Genomic DNA, 18,879 nt, shown 5'->3' on the forward strand with positions numbered 1-18,879 from the left:
AACGTTTCTAAATATACGTTCTAGTGGAGACGCACCTGCTGCGATCACTTCCTCGTCGGCCTTCTCCGGTTTCGGTTTGTTGTCCGTCTCGTCGTCGGAGGCGGCGATCGGTTCACCCCTTTCGAATCGTTCTTTGATGGAACGCGCGTGGGTGGAGGAGTTCTGAAGCTCCTCTGCAGGATTGATCTTCGTCACACGATCGCTACCAGCCACCGCTTGCTGATACATCTCCTTCATTTTACCCTGTTTGCCCTGCGACAAAGATCGATCCAACGGTCAATAAACCCTCTTTGATGTTCGATCCATCGATACGACACGGAACGAAAACTCCATTAACACTAATCAAAATTATGCGTGACAGTGGAATGTTGTCGAGCTCGAAAATTCCATTAGGTTTACCCTTATTGGGATTTACAAATTTGGACAGTTTTCTGGAACTGGTAAGTGCACACGAATTTGTTTTACAATATTTAGAAACTTGACGAAATAATAAAGCGTTACATATATTTATAAATGATTAGATCAACACAAATTAAAATGTTCTTTGGTTTATAGATTTGGGGTGGACTGCCGCCGCCATAATCCAATGAAAGGTTTGAACACAAAACATGGATACACACGTCTTAAAAGCGGCATTATAGCTAAGAAAAAAAACTGAAGTCCTCGACTGAAAAACAAATCGTTCACCGGGGGATATATCATCACCGTTTCACCGTAAGAAGAACCGCCTGCGCTACATTTTCCTCTCTCGAACTTTTTCCGCGTCTACGAGTCTAATGGGCACGATGTCATTACCCCGGACTACTTCGCGACTCGCCCGTACGACGCTCGAATTAAACTCGGAACGCATCGTGTGTCGTTTCATCGTCGTGGACACGGCGTAATATCCTTAACGACTTCCGTTTTCGTTCGATCGCCGCGCCGGTTCAACGAGCCCGACGAGGAACGCGATACTTTACCATGAAGAGTCGCGAACGTATCCCGGCGATCTCCTCCTTTCTTGCCTCCCGTTGGACCTTGCGTCTCCCTTGCTGGCTGGTCGTCTCCCAGCGATTCTTTATGTCGTCCATTTTCGTGAAACTGATCGGTCGCTCGCGGGTCGCGCGTTTCGCCTTCACAATTTCGGTGTCCGTCTCTGAAACGCACAGTTTTATTATATTTAACACATTATTATCTTCAAACGACTGATTCTAACTGAATTGTATACTAAACGGTTACATACCCGTATGTAAAAAAAATAAATAAATATTACCAATGTCATTCGAACTATCCATCATTTAGTATGATACACTTTATTACACAAAACCATTGAACCACAAAACACCTGACATCTGAGTGCCTGTTACAGTGCCTTAAACGGTCCCGAATACGTTAATTACAGTCCTTCATCGCTGTTGCTTATCTTGTCCCCTCATTCTACCAGGTAAAAGGATTAAAACTTCCCAACAGAATTAAAACGTCATTAAAATCGTTACACCAACACTCCCCTGCTCCTCTTTAAACCGCCCGGTCAAACTTTGTTTTTAATCAGCTCCGTTCCATCATCGAGTAAAATGGGACTAGACGATCGCGAGGAAAGAAAAAAAAGAGCTACTCGAGGAAATGCTCGAGTCGTTCGAACAAAAGGAAGACAAAAGGCGAGGGACAGAATGCTCGTGGAGCATCAACAACGCTGGATTCCGATTCGAATTAAATGTTTCTCGATGGTGCTCACCCTCCGTCTCCTCCGTCTCCTCCTCTTCCTCGCTCTCGCTCGACTCTTCGTAAGGGATTCCATTCAGGGACTCGTCCGCCACACCGATATCCATCCCTTTCGCCTGGAATCTGGACAAAAAAACACGCAACGTGGACGCAAACATATTCACCGAAAAAATTCTGATCAGCCACCTTTTGCAACGTTCTCGATTTAGATTAATTATTCTAAATGTAATTTAATCGAGGCTTTAATAATCGACGCAGTTTGGGTTAACGAAAATCCGCTGATCCGTTCGAATACCAGACGTGGACTGTCGCAATCCTCCCCTGCGTTCACTCGGCGGATATATTTTTCACACCGCAGTCTGTTCTATATCGCGGCGAAGCCTTTGCTTGCACATTTTCGAGTGACACGGCAACTTCTTCACCTGCGGCCGCGTCCTCTTCTGCGGCCCGTCTTTAATGCGTTGCGTTCGCCTCGGTGTCTACTACCGTGGAATGCAATTTACGATCCCAGCGTTATGATGACGTTACGTTCACCGGCCGGGATCGCGAGGGTTTCGGAGCAACGACTGGATGGAACGCGTCTCGAATTACATGGTCGAGCGATGGTCTATCCGTGGTCTTAAAAAGCGAAGAATTTTTGCTGCTGAATTAATCCTAAGAGGAACGCGTATTCGCGATAGAAAGAATATGTTTCTTGAGTGTACACTGCGTTCCGTTTGATCTTTTGCAGTAAACTTTAGCGATTAAAGGTTCCCATAGACGATACGATTTTTCGTATGATAGATTCCTAGCATTCCGTATTATCGACGAATCGTAAGACCATGATATAAATGTTGCAACTGTCGTTCAGATGGTCGAATCGACCTACAAATGACTTGAGTTCTTTTGTGAAGTTAGGGACATTCGTTTAGTAAATGATGTGTTAAAGAAAATTGGTGAAAAAGAAATGGCGAACTTGGACCGATCCAAAAGAAACGATTGAGATATTTCGACGGTTACCGAGAAAAGCGTCGCCGGCTGAAAGCCACAGAGTCCTCGTTGTGTCCAGCTCGTGGAAACGGATCTGTGTCACGGCTGAGAACCATCTTCTCAATCCACGACAGCAATGTATGTGTACATACAGGGTGTAACAAAAATGTTGGACGACCCGGAAATGGGAGACTCGTAAGGTGATTTGAAAAAAATTGTTCCTTAGCAAAAATGTTATCCGAGGCTTCGTTAACGAGATATTAACGAGAAACCCCGACCAATCAGAGTCGAGTCCTCGCGGCAACTGTTGGCTGCGTGCCGCGATTGGTAGCCAACGACTCGCGCTCTGATTCGTCGGGGTTTTTCATTAATATCTCGTTAACAAAGCCTCGGATAACATTTTTGCTAAGGAAAAACTTGTTTCAAATCACCTCACGAGTGATGGAACCACACATGAGCTGTCCTTGGAATACTTCCATTTCCAGGTCCACCAACATTTTTGTTACACCCTGTATAGCCAAAGAATGAGGCGAAGAGTGCTGCGCTGGTATCGGTGGTTTCGATCGGACCGAATAATCGTGAATCGAACGATTACTCACTTGGCTAGTTTACTGAGGATGCTGGGCGACCTCTTCACCGCTATCTGCGACGGTGACCTCTCGATCTCGTTCGTCTCGGTGCCGGTCTTTTCGAACACTTGGAACCGGGACTTCACGTTCAGGCTCGACAGCTCCTCGAGACCCAGGTCCGGTTTGTCAGAGGCTGCAATGCAGATTGGAGAACGTTTTTGTTGTGGAATAATGTCTCGAAGACGGTGCCAAAATCCTCGCGGAAAATTACGGTACACACTCGTCACACCGTCAGAAAGCTTTAATAGCCACTGCTGGCCAGGATATTTTTGTGAGTTTGTCACTTGGAACATTGATGGAGATAACGTAAGACATTCGTTTGGTAGAGGATTCTCACTGAGGGAGTTATTCGTTTAAATGTTATGAGGACAATATTAACACTTTGATGTCGGGTAACGTAATACAGACTCCTTCCGATTATCGTCTCGAACTTAGGTCCGCACCGGGACAATAATCGTATAGGGAGAAATGCTTCAGACCTTCGTAAATCCGTTTTTTGTCCGAAGCCACGCCCCCCCCCCAATGGTGGGGATGACGCCTGGACAGTAATCGTGTAGAATAAGCCAGACAATAATCGAGAGGAGTCTGTAGTACGTATTTCTAAAAACAAAATCTGAGAGTAGCTAACGTAGCAATACTCTTAAATAAGAACTAGAATAATAAAATAAAATAGGAAAAAATATCTTTTCCAATATGTAAAGTTTAACAAATAAAAGTTAAATAAAAATTCTAAATAATGTTAGAACACCTGAAGTTGTACATTTTGTTTTTAAACCTCCCGCCAGCAATGAGTTAACGTTCAGGAAACGCGAGCACGATATTAGAAGAGCTTGCGCGCACACTCTTGCAAAAACGGTTAGCGGTTAGAAGTCACACTCCACCCGCAATCATCTTTTATAATATTTCTCACACTTCAGCCACTAGGACTTTACCTCTGACCACATCGGGCGGCAGCTCTTTCGGCTCGTTCTCTCTAATGATCATCTCCGGCTTTCGAGGTCGCACTACGGAGTTCATAAGACATCTCTTTGTCGCATTAACGATCTCGCTGCTGCATTCGCGTGTAATTACACTAGAGGCGGGGGAGGAGCCGGTGTGTGGAACGCTGATGGAAAGGGGAGGGGGAAGGGGGCAGTCGGTAATTTCAGGCGGGCACAACAAAAGGGGACTGTGCGACCACGATGGGGCCCGACGTTGAATACGCTAACGCTTATTTCGCCCGTTCATCCGAACGAGGACAATTGGATTTCCTCTGTCTGGTGAACAGGTCCTCGGTTCTTTCCATTAACCCCTTTAGTACCTTACACCCGATATATATCAGTTTTGTGGGTTTTCCGAAAAATACCTTGAACCGATATTATCGACTTTCATTTCTTTCTTTCGTTTCTTCTCTATTCGTTTTCTTTCTTTCAGACGTAAAATTACATACATTTTGCAATGAATTTATCTTTCCTTGAATGACCCCAGAACGATTTCACGCTTTCGGGCGAATCGTTTGTTCCGTGGAGAAGAGGATTGAGACGCGAGCAGGCCCGATAAAAGAGTAAAATAAGGATCGAGAACGACGCGAGTTTACGTTCACGCGGCTGATTCAAAGAGGATCCCGCGCGAAGGAGGAAGGAACAACGAGACCAAGGGAGTTTTAGTGAAGTCACGGATTCGCGTGGCGAATCGCTGGTAGTCCAGTAAGGGCGGCGGATATCAAAGGAAGGCGGAAAGATTCGAAAGATCTGGGACCGGAGGCTATTTTAAGGCGAGTTCCGCCTACATATGTGCCTCGCTAGAGAGCGTGGTGGCATACACACAGACATACACAGTTGGCCTTAGTAGAGTGTGATCGACTTACCAGGCTGCTCGGACTCCTCAACCGGTTTCGGTTGGAAGAGCTCCTTGAAGTGTGCCTTACAGTAAAGCGTGCTCTCGTGGCTCTCGTAATTGTCCACGTTGAGCTGCTTGCTACACTGGACACACCGGAAGCAATTCTTGTGCCAAACCAGGCCCTCGGCCTTTGTCTGTTCCATTTGGAAGACGACCTTGCCGCAGCTGCGACAGTTCGGATTCGTCTCGCCATTTTGACCCACCTGTCGTCAGAAATTCATTACACTTACACGTGAGTCTCGATACACACTTGTTTCGCATAGCACATGACGCCTAATGACACGTCTTACAAGGGAAGACACGGAAGTGTTCACCTCCGATTTTGATCGAAAACTTCGAGGGGTGGTTTCACCCCTTAAAGTCGCGTCTCAGCCGATAAAAAAAAATACGTATCCCTTATTTTTGACTGCTTAACAAACATACGAAGTTTCATCAAAATCGGAGGGGGGCACTTCTGTGCCTACCCTTGTTAGACCTAAAGTAGCCGTAAAATGGGCGTTTTCGAGGCATCGTGTGCTATCTGGGGTAGGGTCTATCGAGCAAATTTGTCGGTCTATCGGACAAACTTGTACACTAACGGCCAAAAGTATGCGAGCAGGTCTGATAAATAAAGAAACGGGAGACAACTATTCTACAAAAGGTTAACGAAGGTAATGTGTTCAAAACTGATGGGAAGTGATTTGTATATCTACTGATTCCGTAACATTTATTTTATCGTAACAGAATAATGAGTTATTGTTCCATCAATCATGAACTCTGGTCCAATACTTTTGGTCGGTAGTGTACCGGATCTTAGAATACATAGATAGAAGTTAACAATCCTCTACGAAAGTACAACTCCAGCCGCGTCGAAGATGATCTCTTTTTAGAAAAATTAACCGATCCTTTCGTGTGCTACGTTGTCGAGAAACGGAATTGGAACGATCAATTCCGCGCGAGGAACTCGGAACAGAGAGCCTGTTTACACGCTCTCTTTCTCTCTCGGCAGCTGAAGGGTTAAGTACTGTCGATCTTAAAAGTATCTCTCGAGGCGAGGCGCTTACGGCGTTCAGCTGTTGTTGCACTTTGCCCGCGTCGATCGAACGCACATGCAGCACCGTCTTCTTACTGAGAGCGTCGAATTTATTGAAGCTCGACTTCTGTAAACACAAACAGCGCAGGCGTCAAACGAAATGATGGCCGGGCGAGCCAGCTACGGGCGTGATCATTGTCGAGGGAGAGAACACAGTAGGATTATACATATACAGGGTTGTCCCATCTAACCCTGCCAGCCTTAATTATTCTCTTATTTATCACGGTATAAAAAGATGGTTCGGGAGAAAGTTAGTGTATTTTAGGGGGGAAATTGGGCTATGAGATTGAAGGTCATCTCAAGGTCATATCTTCTGAGATTTCTCTAATGGTAACTTTCTTCCGAAGCATTTTTTTTGTACTGTGACAAATAAGAGAATAATTAAGGGTGGCAGAGTTAGGTGGTACACCCTGTATATATGTATACGTGATGTTTCGTCTAGCCTCGAAGCTTGTTCAGCGTGAGCGTAAAAGCGTGTGTTCTATTTGCGTTGAAAATTTTGAACAAAAAAATTAAATTTTAATAATTTCGTTCACGAATTTTACGGTGTCTTCGATGCTCAAAGAGTGCCCACGGTGAACACAGAAATCAGAAGGACACCTCGTGCTATAATCGGGGGTGCAATTAACAGAGGTTCTCAAACAGGATATACGGGTAAGGAATAGTTTAATACTGTCCAATGGGTTCGTAGAATTACTACTGTTGAGGCTTTCGGGGTCAGGTGACCAATTGAAATTCTTGAGTGGCGATAATTGAATCGAAATTCGAGCAGGGTGCACTCTAATAGCGAACCACCACACGACAAACACCGCTATTAGCGTACCACTCGATCCCCTACACTTCAACAGGTTGACGTAATTTCTCCAAGAGGATAGATCGTACACCCGAAAGCCTCGAATATTCAGTCAGATCGGAACGAAAATTCTGTTCGTTCCCCAGACATGCACATTACATCCTATCCTCTTTTTTTTTAATCAGAATTATCGTTCCAGTAGTACAGGGATAGGTCCAAAGTCCAAGCGAATCAAGGGGATAGGAGTCTACGGTGTTCGTCACGTGAATTGCTATCGATCCAATCATAGAGATCCAACCATAAAGAAATAGGTCCTATCGTCAAGCGGAAGCTGGATAGAGGATAGATGCAGAAAATAGGAGCGAGGCAAAAGCGATGATAAAATAGTACTCAAGGAGAGATGAAACCACCTTACGAACCGACCGTATCGTGGTTATCTCTTAGGAGATGGGCTGCTTACCTCGAGCCTCGGCCGATCCGTCTCCTTACCCTCGTTCGTTAAGTTTGCCAAACTACAGTAGGAAGCCCTCTGTCCCGAGGAGGTCGGTTTCGTGATTTTTTTGGTTCATGTTAAGAAGGTTTCATGCACGGCCAGGGGGGTACGCAGAGACCAAACAAAAAGAAAGAAACAGCACGGGCTGCGGGTTAGTGTCGTGAGTAAATTATTACGAAGCGATACACCTTCATTCTCGAGTTCGGGGATCCAACGGTTGGGCGCGTCCAGTATACCCACGATCCATCCAAACCTTATTCCACGTCAGAATCAGACCGATACAAATGTATTCGACGCGTTAGGAATTTTTCTAGCGCCCGGAAACCGCCTACGATATCATTACTGCACGCATGGAAATTACCACGATCACTGGTGGCAGCTGGAAAGCTTGGATTGTAATGGATCAGACATACAGGGTGATACAAAAAAGGGGTTCGTAACTTCTGGGGTAGATTAGTACTTGCCAAATAATGAAATCTCTACCCTAAAAATTATGAACCATTTTTTTGTAACACCCTGTTTATTTTTTTAATACTAATCAGTGTCTTCTGTCGTGATACTATATTCAGCTACCATCGGTATTCTCCTCCACACATCGTGATATATTTTCCGAATTTTTCTTCTTCCAAAACCGATCGAACCAGCGAACGTGTTAATTCGAGTGTATCTCGAAGAGATCCTCGTCGATAATCGAACAACGAGGCGAACTGGCATCAAGCAATGTGTGCGCACACATTCACTGTAAATGGCTGCCAATCGACTCGATACGAATCTCGCCCAACCGTTGCATCGCCAGAGAGAAGAAAAGAGGACGAAGGAGAAAAACGAGATTGGAGAACGTTCGGAGACAGTTGGAATTGTTCGAATCGCGTGTCGCGATTTTTGGCATCGGATGTTGCTTTCGCCGCCGTGACTCGAATAAACGTACACACATACATTCAGATGTACTTGGATTCAACGTAGCCCGTTCCGCTGTTATCGTTCCACTCGGATCGATGCAAATCGAAATTCCGAGGTTCGTCGAACCCGACTCACCGCGAGTGAGAACGGAGCACCGAATTTCCCGCGATCCAACGATCGCGTGTGAAAATATACACAAGCTTGCGCGCGTTCAATGAATCGCTAGGAACGATTTCACTGCGCTCACACGGCCAGGAATTATGTCACCCGAACGATGAAATCCGTAACCGGGATAAACCGTGTGCACGCAAGTCGTAGGAAGAAAAAAATAACGAAGAAGAAGAAAAAAAACTTGCGGGACCTCGATTCTCCCCGTGTGTGTGTGTGCGCCCGTCTTCTACAAAGTGGGGCAAATGAGTAGTAGGTTATTATCAAAGCCGGCCCTCCCTTAAATGGAGAGACAGCATTCGTGGCGTGACGACGACGGGCGAACGACTCGAGAGCAAAACGCGCCTCTCGAACGCGAGCGTACTCGAGCGGATCGCTTACTTACTCCACGTGGCACGCCCTGGAGACACTCCAGGGAGAATCGATCTTTTACCTAGCTGATCCCTTCTTCAACGGTCTCTGTACTGCTCTTAACCCTGGAACGACTCTGCTCCCTCTCTATTGAATAATACGAAGGGGACTCTAAGATCATTGAAGCTTCTACAGAGTGAAACGAAAGTGTTGTACGTCCCTGAAAAAGACTCGCGAGGTGATTTGAAACAAGTTTTGTTAACGAGATATTAAGGAAAAACCCTGACCAATCAGAGCGCGATTCTAAATTCGCGGGATCGGTATCGGCAAGCTTGTGTTACCGTATCGTTCGTGTAAGAATAGAAATAATTCTAGCCGTCTCCGAAGTTCAGCCAACAGGTTCACGAAAGGTACTTACTAGGGCCTTGACCGACACCCCGGCGAAGACCAGCGCGTCTTTGGTGAACTTCGAGTAACCCTTCTCGCATACTCGTAGATCACCCAGCGACCTTGCTTTCTACGATCGTCGGGAGCGTCAACGGGAACTCAGATTAGCGGTAAGTTGCGGACAGTTATCGCGGAGCGTCGAGCTTTGTGGCACACTCTCCCCCATCCCGAAAATTTCTCGCGATGTCGAAGCACACCAGCGAGCAGGAACAATCGAGATCGTCCCGCGAATCGCTTGAAAAGTATCGACGAACGTTCAGAATCGCCTTGGACATTATTATCCCTCGAAGCCACAAAGCTCGCGCGCCCCCCGATGGCGATTAGTATGCTGTTACGATAATCAGGATACAAAATGATTTCGTTCGTCGTCCGGTTAATTCTGACGCCGATTACAACTAGTGATGGACGATACAGTATCGACATATCGGAATTACCACCGATATCTATCGATGCGAAATATCGATACAATTGACATGTATCGCCCATCACTAATTACAATGGATGGACAAAAATGGTTCATGCAATGATCACTGTTAATAGGACTGTCATTCGCGGCGCACACACGTTGCAAAATCGGATGCTGAGCGAAAAACAAAACATGCTTCGAAACGAACTCGAATCGCGCTCGGGACCACGGATGTCCTGGAACGAGTTGACACTGACAGCGCGATCAAAATGTACACAGGGTGGATCATGAAACATGAGCAGTTTAGATTATTTTACTGCTAACTGTTCGAACGAAATTTCTTATTAATCCTTTTTTTTCCAGAGTTTTCCAGGTCAGCTTTAGCTTTTTATAAATAAACCTATAATTTCTTTACGCTCATCTTCTAGCGAATACTAATAACTAAAATGTTCAAAATGGTGTCCATCAGCTGCAATATACTGGCGTAAAATTTTAAATAAATATTTACGTTACAAAAATAGTTCTATTTATGACAATAGAATAATTTAAGCTGATCACGTTTCGTGGTCCACCCTGTATATGTTTCTTCTCGACAGTTAATATTTGGTAGGCAAGCAATTATTTTAAAAACAAAATCAGAATGTACGTTTTCACGGATAAACTCGTTAATTCTTTGCTAAGGTCTCCATCTTAAATCCTGAATCATTTTTTCTAATTAGCGACCCATCGCTCCTCAGGGGAGTTATTTCTTCGTTCGTCCGTCCCTTTAGAGACTACCAATCGAAGGGACTACCTGACGAACGGTTCACGCTTATTGCAGAACGGATTTATTCTTTATACGCGAATGAAAGTGGCGAGAATGAAAAAAAAAAAAAGAAACGAACGAGATATCGATACAAACCTCCTCGGTCTCCATCACGTGATTCGCTTTCCCGTACGCCGTCTGATCGCCGTCGCTCATGCTCGAGATGTCGCCAAAGCTACGACACTGTTAGTGACAACAAAATAAAACTGACAAAAGTGTATCGACAGCCATCGAAGCGGTTTGTTTTTTTTTTTTCTGTCATCAGCCGCGCGCACAAGCGTCTCTCGGAAGATGAACAAATAAATTAAAGAAACAGATAGAAGATTCGTAAATTCGTAACAAAAAAAAAAAAGATTCAACACAGATATCGACGCAATATACAGTAAATTCTCGATGAGTGTTCGGAGGCTCCTGACAAGGACAGATCCCCATGTGTAACGTTGACTTTTCAATGCGATTTAGTACAATAATAGAGCTTGGAATTCGGAAATCAATGTCATTTGTTTCAGCGGCATATGGCCATTAGTTTATGAAATATTTAATATCCAGGAACCTTCGAACACTCATCGAGAATTCACTGTAAAATTGTATTATACGTGTGATCGGTCGATTACAGATCGAAAACAGAAGCGAAAGAATCGAGAGTTATGCACTCTCTGTTACTCACCAGCTGCTTGATCGACACGCCGGTGGCGATCTTTTCCTTGATCGATCGATCCTGCTCGTAGCGAGTAGCCCCCGATACATATGTCTGTGTCTGCATGCACAAAATACAATGCACAAAGCTAGTCTCACATGCGAATCTGGTCACACTACACGGTGACTCAACGATCTACTCGCGGACTTGTCGATCGAACGGGCGGGGACAGACATTTCTACGTTAAATCTTGATTACGACTCTCGGAGTACGGAATAGACATACAGTGGGTGAGTGTGTTGTGTTTGAGTGATCAACTTTGATCTATAAAAGAATCTATTTTTTTTCTCTATACTCTATGTTGTACTTATTTCACAACTACAGGGTGTCTCGCACCTAACGTGAGCACCTCAAATATCTTGCTCTCTATTAGCAGAAAATTTTTTTTAACTTAAAATGATGTCCATGAATTTCGATACATTTTTGCAGTAATCTTTCTATCACAGTTACTTCATTACTTTTTGTACTCAAGGTCACATGAAGGTCACACTATTATAGATCATTGGATTGGCCTTGATCTTAACCATTACGCCATGCTGATAAAAATATATAGTATTATTTAAAATAACATCGATGACCTTGAAATTTTGAAAAATATGTCCTTCAGAAAAAATTTTGCGTACCATAGTATTTGCTCCTTCTAACAAAAATTTTCCCTCACATTGTTTTTGTATCTTTCAGAACAAGTTACATATTAAAGGTCTTTACGTTAGGTGGGACACCCTGTATACTTATAATGTATTGTATTGTTTATTGTTTTTCAATATAGATCGATTTATAGATCAAACAGAGCACCAGGTCCCATAACGGGTAAAAATTGTCCAAGGGATGGTTAGTATACGTTTACAGTCTTCGACAAAGGCATCAAATTCCGTGCAACTTTTCGTGAAACGTTTCAGATTCGATTTCCAATTAGTACACTTCTTCCCATTTCGAGTGTTCATCGAAAACGACCGTTCATGGGCTCACGCGATCCCCTCGTAACTTCGATCTCGTTGGGATCTCGGACGAAATCGCGATCAGCGAACGATCAGACGAAGCTCGCGATGGAATAAAAAAAAAAAAAGAAAAGATAAAAAAACAATGAATTATCCGAAGGAAATTCCTCGCACGCGACTCGGATTCCTCGGTACGGTTTGCGCGAGAGAACGCGAACGGGACACGCGAGTTTAAGAAACCGCGCGCACTTAACGCGTAACGGGGGTCCCTCGACGCGAGTCGAATTCGATCACGGGCAATTTCCTCGGACGCGGCTCGTTTCGACGGAATCACTGGGAAAATTCCATTTCGTTGCTCGCGAGCTGACTCCCTTTTTGTCGTTCCGTCCCCGTGGCCACGAGCTGAATTACGTACGTACACAGGGTAAATTCAGAAGAGACGCCACCGATTAATACGATCTTTTTTTTTATTATAATAATACGCTCGTAACGTTACGAAAAAATACAAACGACTTGTAAACTTTTTTCATGTGAAATGAACAAAAATTTAGAGGAACTAGGTAATTGTAATTGTCTTGAAATAATATTGTAATTACAGAGTAACTGTGATTTGGATTTTGCAATTATATTACATTTTGCCCAAATCTGAGTAAATGTTGCCAAACCGGCGTCTCTCCTATATCCTGTAGGAGAGATGCCACCCTTTTTGGTTGAGAACCAACACCATTTTGGAGAACCAAAAAACGAATTTACGAGGGTCTGAAGTATTTCTCAAGTTCAGGACAATAATCGAGACGAGTCTGTAGACTTAAGCATTTTCGATTGAAAAATTCAAGTATTCCTTCCAAAAATAAATACACAATGCAAAAAATAAAAAGACATAGTTCGGTTTAATACCGATATTCCCGACGTTATCAGTACAAAAAGATGCAATATTATGTAATTATTATGTTTGAATCGAAAGATATTAAAAGTGTGGCGTCTCTCCTGAATTTACCCTACGTACAACCGCGGCTCGGCACTTACCAGCGACTTGACGTTCACGTTCGACAGATCGTCCTCGTCCGAGAAATCGAGGGAATCCGGATGCGTGCGCCGGGAACCGGTGTGCATGCTCGGCTCTCGCAAGTTAGAGTTCTGACAAAAACAGAAGAAACACAGGCACACTTGTACATACATGCAACCGATCGCCGTTACGGACACAAGGTTCACGTTCGAGGATCGGACATATCTCCGAGGGACACGTCGACCTTCGTCTTCGGAGCATTCCGTCGTCTGGGATTCTTCAACAGTTCGAAACTCCCGTCAAAGTACATACACAAAGGGAAACTATAAGCACGGATCTCGGAAGTGTGTTGAAATGGTACCGGGAGCGAAACTTTTTGTCTCGTTCTCGATCGGCGTCTTTGTTCGACGACTTTGTGTTTCTTGAAGCAGAAAAGAATGGTTCCCTGTCGCGTGGAGGAGTTTCTCAAAGAGTACGTCAGGGATTAGATTACAAGGAAAACTGTTCGGGGAAAAGCTAGTCGTCGGAATGCTAGCGAAGGAAAGATTCCCAGCCATCGGAATGTCCAAAAGCGACGATTCTTCAACGCCGTGGGGAACGGAAGTCCTGAATTCCTCCGTTTAAACGCGCGATGTCGATTCCCAAACAGCGAGACAATTATCCCAGAAAAACGCACAAAAGGTAGGAAAAGGGAGTACGTATCCCGTTTCACTTCTGTTTAGCGTCAATTAAAGTGAAAACACGGTGGAAACTCTATCGCGAGGGAATCAACGCGGCATGCGAATAAGGATTAAACAGCGGACTTCCGGTTTTGGCGCATGCGACGATCGTCTCCTTCTGCCCGATGGATGCTCCGACCACTAATTAACACGATAACGGTTCCATGCACGGCATATTACGTATACCCACGTCTCCTCGGTCTCACCGATCTCGATTCGATCGTCTTCAATCGTTCCTATATCCGCCGGAAGCCGAGCTTTACGGTTGGAACCGAACAACGCGGTAGGTTCCTGTCTCCTTGTCGCGAAACTACCCTGTAGAGAAACCAAAGAGGATAGATTTCGTGGTTTCGTCCACTTACCACGGAGATGTTTTCCTTCTCGAGCTCGCTTTTCTTGCTCTTCTTGGTCTTCTTTGTACGGGGAGTGAGGTTCGGCGAGGCATCGTTTCCAGCGACGCCCTCGATCTTCTTCTTCTTCGTCTTGGTACCGTTCTTCGTCGTAGACGAGGTGACCACGGACGAAGTCGTTGTTATTGTCTCCTCGCGGCTTTCGCTCTGCGTTTCATAGAAAAAGAACACTTTAGCTCTTACCTATGTCATAAACATCTTTTAATAGCGAGGCTATTTAAATATGGGACACCCTGTAGATGAAAATTTCAGTTCTGTGTAAGTTTTATAGGAAATAACGGTTCTCTGAAACTGTATCAAGAACCCAAATCGATATTATAACAGTTCTCAACCCCTGCTTTCAATCCTCGCGATATCGACCATTTCCGGTAGAATGTAGGAAATGTGACGTCCAGGTGCACTTGAACTTACTGGAATTTTCATTTATATTTATAAACGTCACGGATCGATAGATTGATTCGAAACGTGTGTCGTGTACATCAAACAGGTTCGTACGTCAGTTTTTTATACCCGGGGAGCACGCGCAAACCGATAGTTTAACATAATCTTGCAGCCGAGCCTCGTGATCGGTAACTGTCCACGAAATTAAAGAGTGTGACGCTCGAACAATTTCCTTAACAACGTCTCGCGGATTTTCCTCGGCGAACACGTCAGAGAGACATCCGCAGGGAAGGATCGGCTCTTAATGTTGCGAAATATTGAAAGTGGAGTCGCTAATAACAGCGATCAACGGACGAGAACTCGAACGGTCCGACCTCCTTCCGACCGTTTTTCTCCTTAGTATATCCGACGATGGCACTTTTCGATCGTTTTACTCGCGGGACGAGCGCGAGATAGATAAGCAAACTCGACGGAGGAGCGATTATTTTTCATGTTTTTTCTTCTCTTTCACGGAGATATGCTAAATTAAGGCTGTGGCCTACTATTTTGCATATTCGAAAGGTGACACCCCGACTGTGTAATTACAAAGAGGAGACGCGTAGGAAATGGTAACTCGTCTTCCTGGCACGTGAAACTGTCAATCATCTCGGTGAATCAGGTTGAATTTTCAACCGACGGAATTTAACGATCGACCAACAATTTCTACGCCGTTAATTCTCTGATTTATATAATCATAAAGAAATTGTTGAATGTTCATTGAATTAAAGAGGAATAAAAATTCATTTTCTAGAGATTCCAGAACGGATGATATTTTCTTTTTTATTAAACGAGGGCAACGTATTCATCGTGACACTGATTCCATTAGTTTACAGCCTTTTGGTGACCGAGACTCCACTATGAAATTCTAATGTAAGGTGGTACCCTAAACTCAAAAATCGACATGAGAGGAAATCCGAAGGATACGTTTGTGAGATATCGCCCGATGAATATTTTGGTATTTTTTCAAAATTACCAAAATATTCATCGGGCGATATCTCAAAAACGTATCCTTAGGATTTCGTCTTATATCGATTTTTGAGTTTAGAGGACCACCATGCAAAAGAATTTCATTCAATTCTTTGGATTTTGTAAACTAGTGTTCTTAGCGAAAGGGGAATGTATCTGGATCAAGATTGAGCACCCTATCTGTTCCTGCGAACTCATGGAATCTTATCAATCTTAATTAACATCGTGTTAATCAATGCACAGATCTGTTTAGATGCGATAGCGGACGCGTTAGGGGGACACTCGTCAAGCATTTATTTCTTCAATTAGTAGAATGGATGAGTTACGGTCGTCGTATCGCGATGAATGGGCAAGCAACGTTGATTCGAAGCGACCGACTGTCGTGCATTCCATCCCCACGCGTTAATAAGGTATTAACGACCGGGATAGATATGAATCGCGTAGCCTTACGATCGGCTTAACGAGCGAATCGCGGTTCGCCGCGAGAAACCGCGTTGGATTTTTCGACGAACGGTCATCCTGATTCCCCATCGTAATAAGCATTCCTTCCACACGAACAACAATTGGATCGAAATTGTTGGTCGAACCGAAAGTATTAATTTTTGTGTTTTGAATAATATTGTTTCATTTCAGATTTCGTTCCTGAGAAATGCGACTTTGAAAATCTACTGGACACGCGTGCAATTGAATAAGACTTTTGACTACCGCGTCTGTTCACTACATTCTGTTTCTACTTACTATCATGACGAATATACGCGTTACAGATAAATCTTCAAATTCGATTTTCTCGAAAACTATGCCTCGGATGCTAAAATTTTATCGTACATTTTCGACTTATTTTCTTATGTAGAATCACCTCATCCCTGTCTGTACCATCAATACTGAGACACTACGTTGCTCAAATCAATGAAATATTAAATTTTGTAATACTTCCTGAGATATTTATAATTAAATTTAATAAAAAAATTTCGTGTCAATCTTTTTATTCTGAAATTATTTAAAAATTATCAAAGAAATATTTTGTTGTATTTTTGTGTATATTCACAGATACGAAAAAATACATGATTATGAATCTAGAATACGTAGCCATACGGCAATAGTGGCAATAAAACTGCTAAATGCCTATTTTTAATTTTTTCTCAAATGATGCAGAAGGTTTAGGACAGTAAAATCCTCTCGACGATAAACACGCTCCTCTTCGTCGATAAAACGCGCCTTGAACAGCGGGAAAATCTATGTAAACGACGCTTTTCTACAGCTAGAGGATAAGTAATCGACACCTTTACGAGCTTCCTAAATGGAACGGTGATTTTCTCACGGTGATTTTTATCGTGCTCGTTATGCCTAATGAATTTCCGGTCTGGCCATCGTCCCCCCTTGGGTTCACGGACGTTGAACGACCGACAAGGAAGTCGACTGACCGACTGTCTTGCACCACGATTCATAGAAAAACATCCCTCCCTGCTTCACGACGATACCGTGTATAACCGTGTTTTTCCTTTTAATTGACACGATCGCGGGATAACGATACCGTTTTCCACAATAAATATTCATAGACTGAGTCGAGTGGATCTGACTGTAATTCCATACGGTGTTGGTAAACAGAACGATCGAACCATCGAGAATATAATGATCCCAATCGATACGAGGTAGGGGATCTCAAGAGGAGAAGATAATCAACCCTCATTACCTGAGAATATCAACGAGATACCTCAGGATGCTCGATGCCTAGACGTAATAGAGTCTAGACAGATCTCTTCTCAGTCACGAGATCAACGCAACCACGTATAGTACACCACTAAACTGCAATAAGTTGTTAATCTGTTTATGCAAGTAAGGAATTTCTGATACCAATATCTAAAAATTAAAATGGAGCAGAATTTTGAAGTCTGTGAGTTTACTACAAAAAAAGGATTCATCGAAGCATCTATTTTATTGCATTTTCCAAATAAAAGGATGCTATAAATGCGTAACAATTCCCAGTCTATACATCGCCTTGGGAGGAGATTATTAATTACATCAGACAGGCGAAAGTTCGTACCCGCGAAATTCCTTTTGGTCTGGTTGTCACGGATACTTTAATGAAGAGATCCCGAAGCAAATTAGTCGCGGAGATTGTCGGGGCATTCGAAGATGACTTTATCCACGATCTTATTATTAGAAGACAAGGGGGAGGGGGGAGCGGCAGGTGATCGGGCACAATGGTTCGTTACCGGTGGTTCGCGATCGCTTGCGATCGCTCGCGCGCGCAACAGAGACATGTAATTACGGTGCCCACGTGACTCGAGGAACCTCGATACGAGCCGGTGATTACGCGGCATCTTCCCCGAAAGTGGAGGTGTTTCGAAACTTTATACAATGTTGTTGCATCGTTTCCTCGGATAATATGATCCTGCGGGTTCGATTTCCCATTCAAATAACCTTGTAATTCGACAAGTTTGACTTACATTCACAGGATACCTAATAGGTACATAAATTTAATTGTTTATATCTCGACCATCTACACCTGATATTTCACATACACCATTAGGAACGTGTATACTATCATCTCACAAAAACCCCTGTTAAAATCGAAGTCGGACAGTTCGGATCCTTCCCTTGTGAGGGTTAGATCGAAGACGATCTATCGTTGTCCCGATGAAAAATTAGATGGTCACGGTGAACGGGAGCAGCACCGACTGGCTTTCGTAACAGCAGCATCGACGAGGACGAGAGACTTTCTAATTCGTCGGTGAGACGACGATAATGATTCACTTTCACAATTTTTGGATCGGGTCCGACCTCTTGGGAAACCTACGGACGATCTCTTTTACTTAGGGATGGCTGTGATAGCGTTTCGTGGATTCTCTATCCGATAATGCCACGTTCTCACGGGAGGCTCAACGTTCTCTCACAGGTGTCTGCTGAGAGTGAAGTGTACACATACGATCTGAGTCGACTGATCGATCGTGTGGGAACGGGGCTTAATTTGTATCCTCCCATGAACCGTGTTCCGATAATATAAAATAGGGTAGATTTCCCAATTACTGCCAGCTTAATTCATTTAATCATTTTCCGTGTTGTTTGACCTAATAATCGTCGCACTTGGAAATATAATATTGTCTAACATCT

General features: G+C 43.8%; 1 protein-coding gene across 1 annotated transcript in view; it reads right to left on the reverse strand.

Annotated features, from left to right (window-relative positions):
* Window positions 1–18,879, reverse strand: part of LOC107189151 — a 63,553-nt gene that overhangs the window by 12,616 nt on the left and 32,058 nt on the right. Inside the window, exons 3-13 of the mRNA XM_015577626.1 lie at window positions 14,335–14,529; window positions 13,274–13,384; window positions 11,280–11,369; window positions 10,709–10,795; window positions 6,221–6,316; window positions 5,146–5,380; window positions 4,232–4,303; window positions 3,270–3,432; window positions 1,715–1,824; window positions 960–1,135; window positions 27–252 (exon numbers count right to left, since the gene is read on the reverse strand). Of these exons, the coding sequence (XP_015433112.1) occupies window positions 27–252; window positions 960–1,135; window positions 1,715–1,824; window positions 3,270–3,432; window positions 4,232–4,303; window positions 5,146–5,380; window positions 6,221–6,316; window positions 10,709–10,795; window positions 11,280–11,369; window positions 13,274–13,384; window positions 14,335–14,529 (1,561 nt within the window). The remainder of the gene's footprint in view (window positions 1–26; window positions 253–959; window positions 1,136–1,714; window positions 1,825–3,269; window positions 3,433–4,231; window positions 4,304–5,145; window positions 5,381–6,220; window positions 6,317–10,708; window positions 10,796–11,279; window positions 11,370–13,273; window positions 13,385–14,334; window positions 14,530–18,879) is intronic.

This window comes from Dufourea novaeangliae, unplaced genomic scaffold (genome assembly GCF_001272555.1).
Source record: "Dufourea novaeangliae isolate 0120121106 unplaced genomic scaffold, ASM127255v1 scaffold146, whole genome shotgun sequence".
NCBI classification, from domain to species: domain Eukaryota; kingdom Metazoa; phylum Arthropoda; class Insecta; order Hymenoptera; family Halictidae; genus Dufourea; species Dufourea novaeangliae.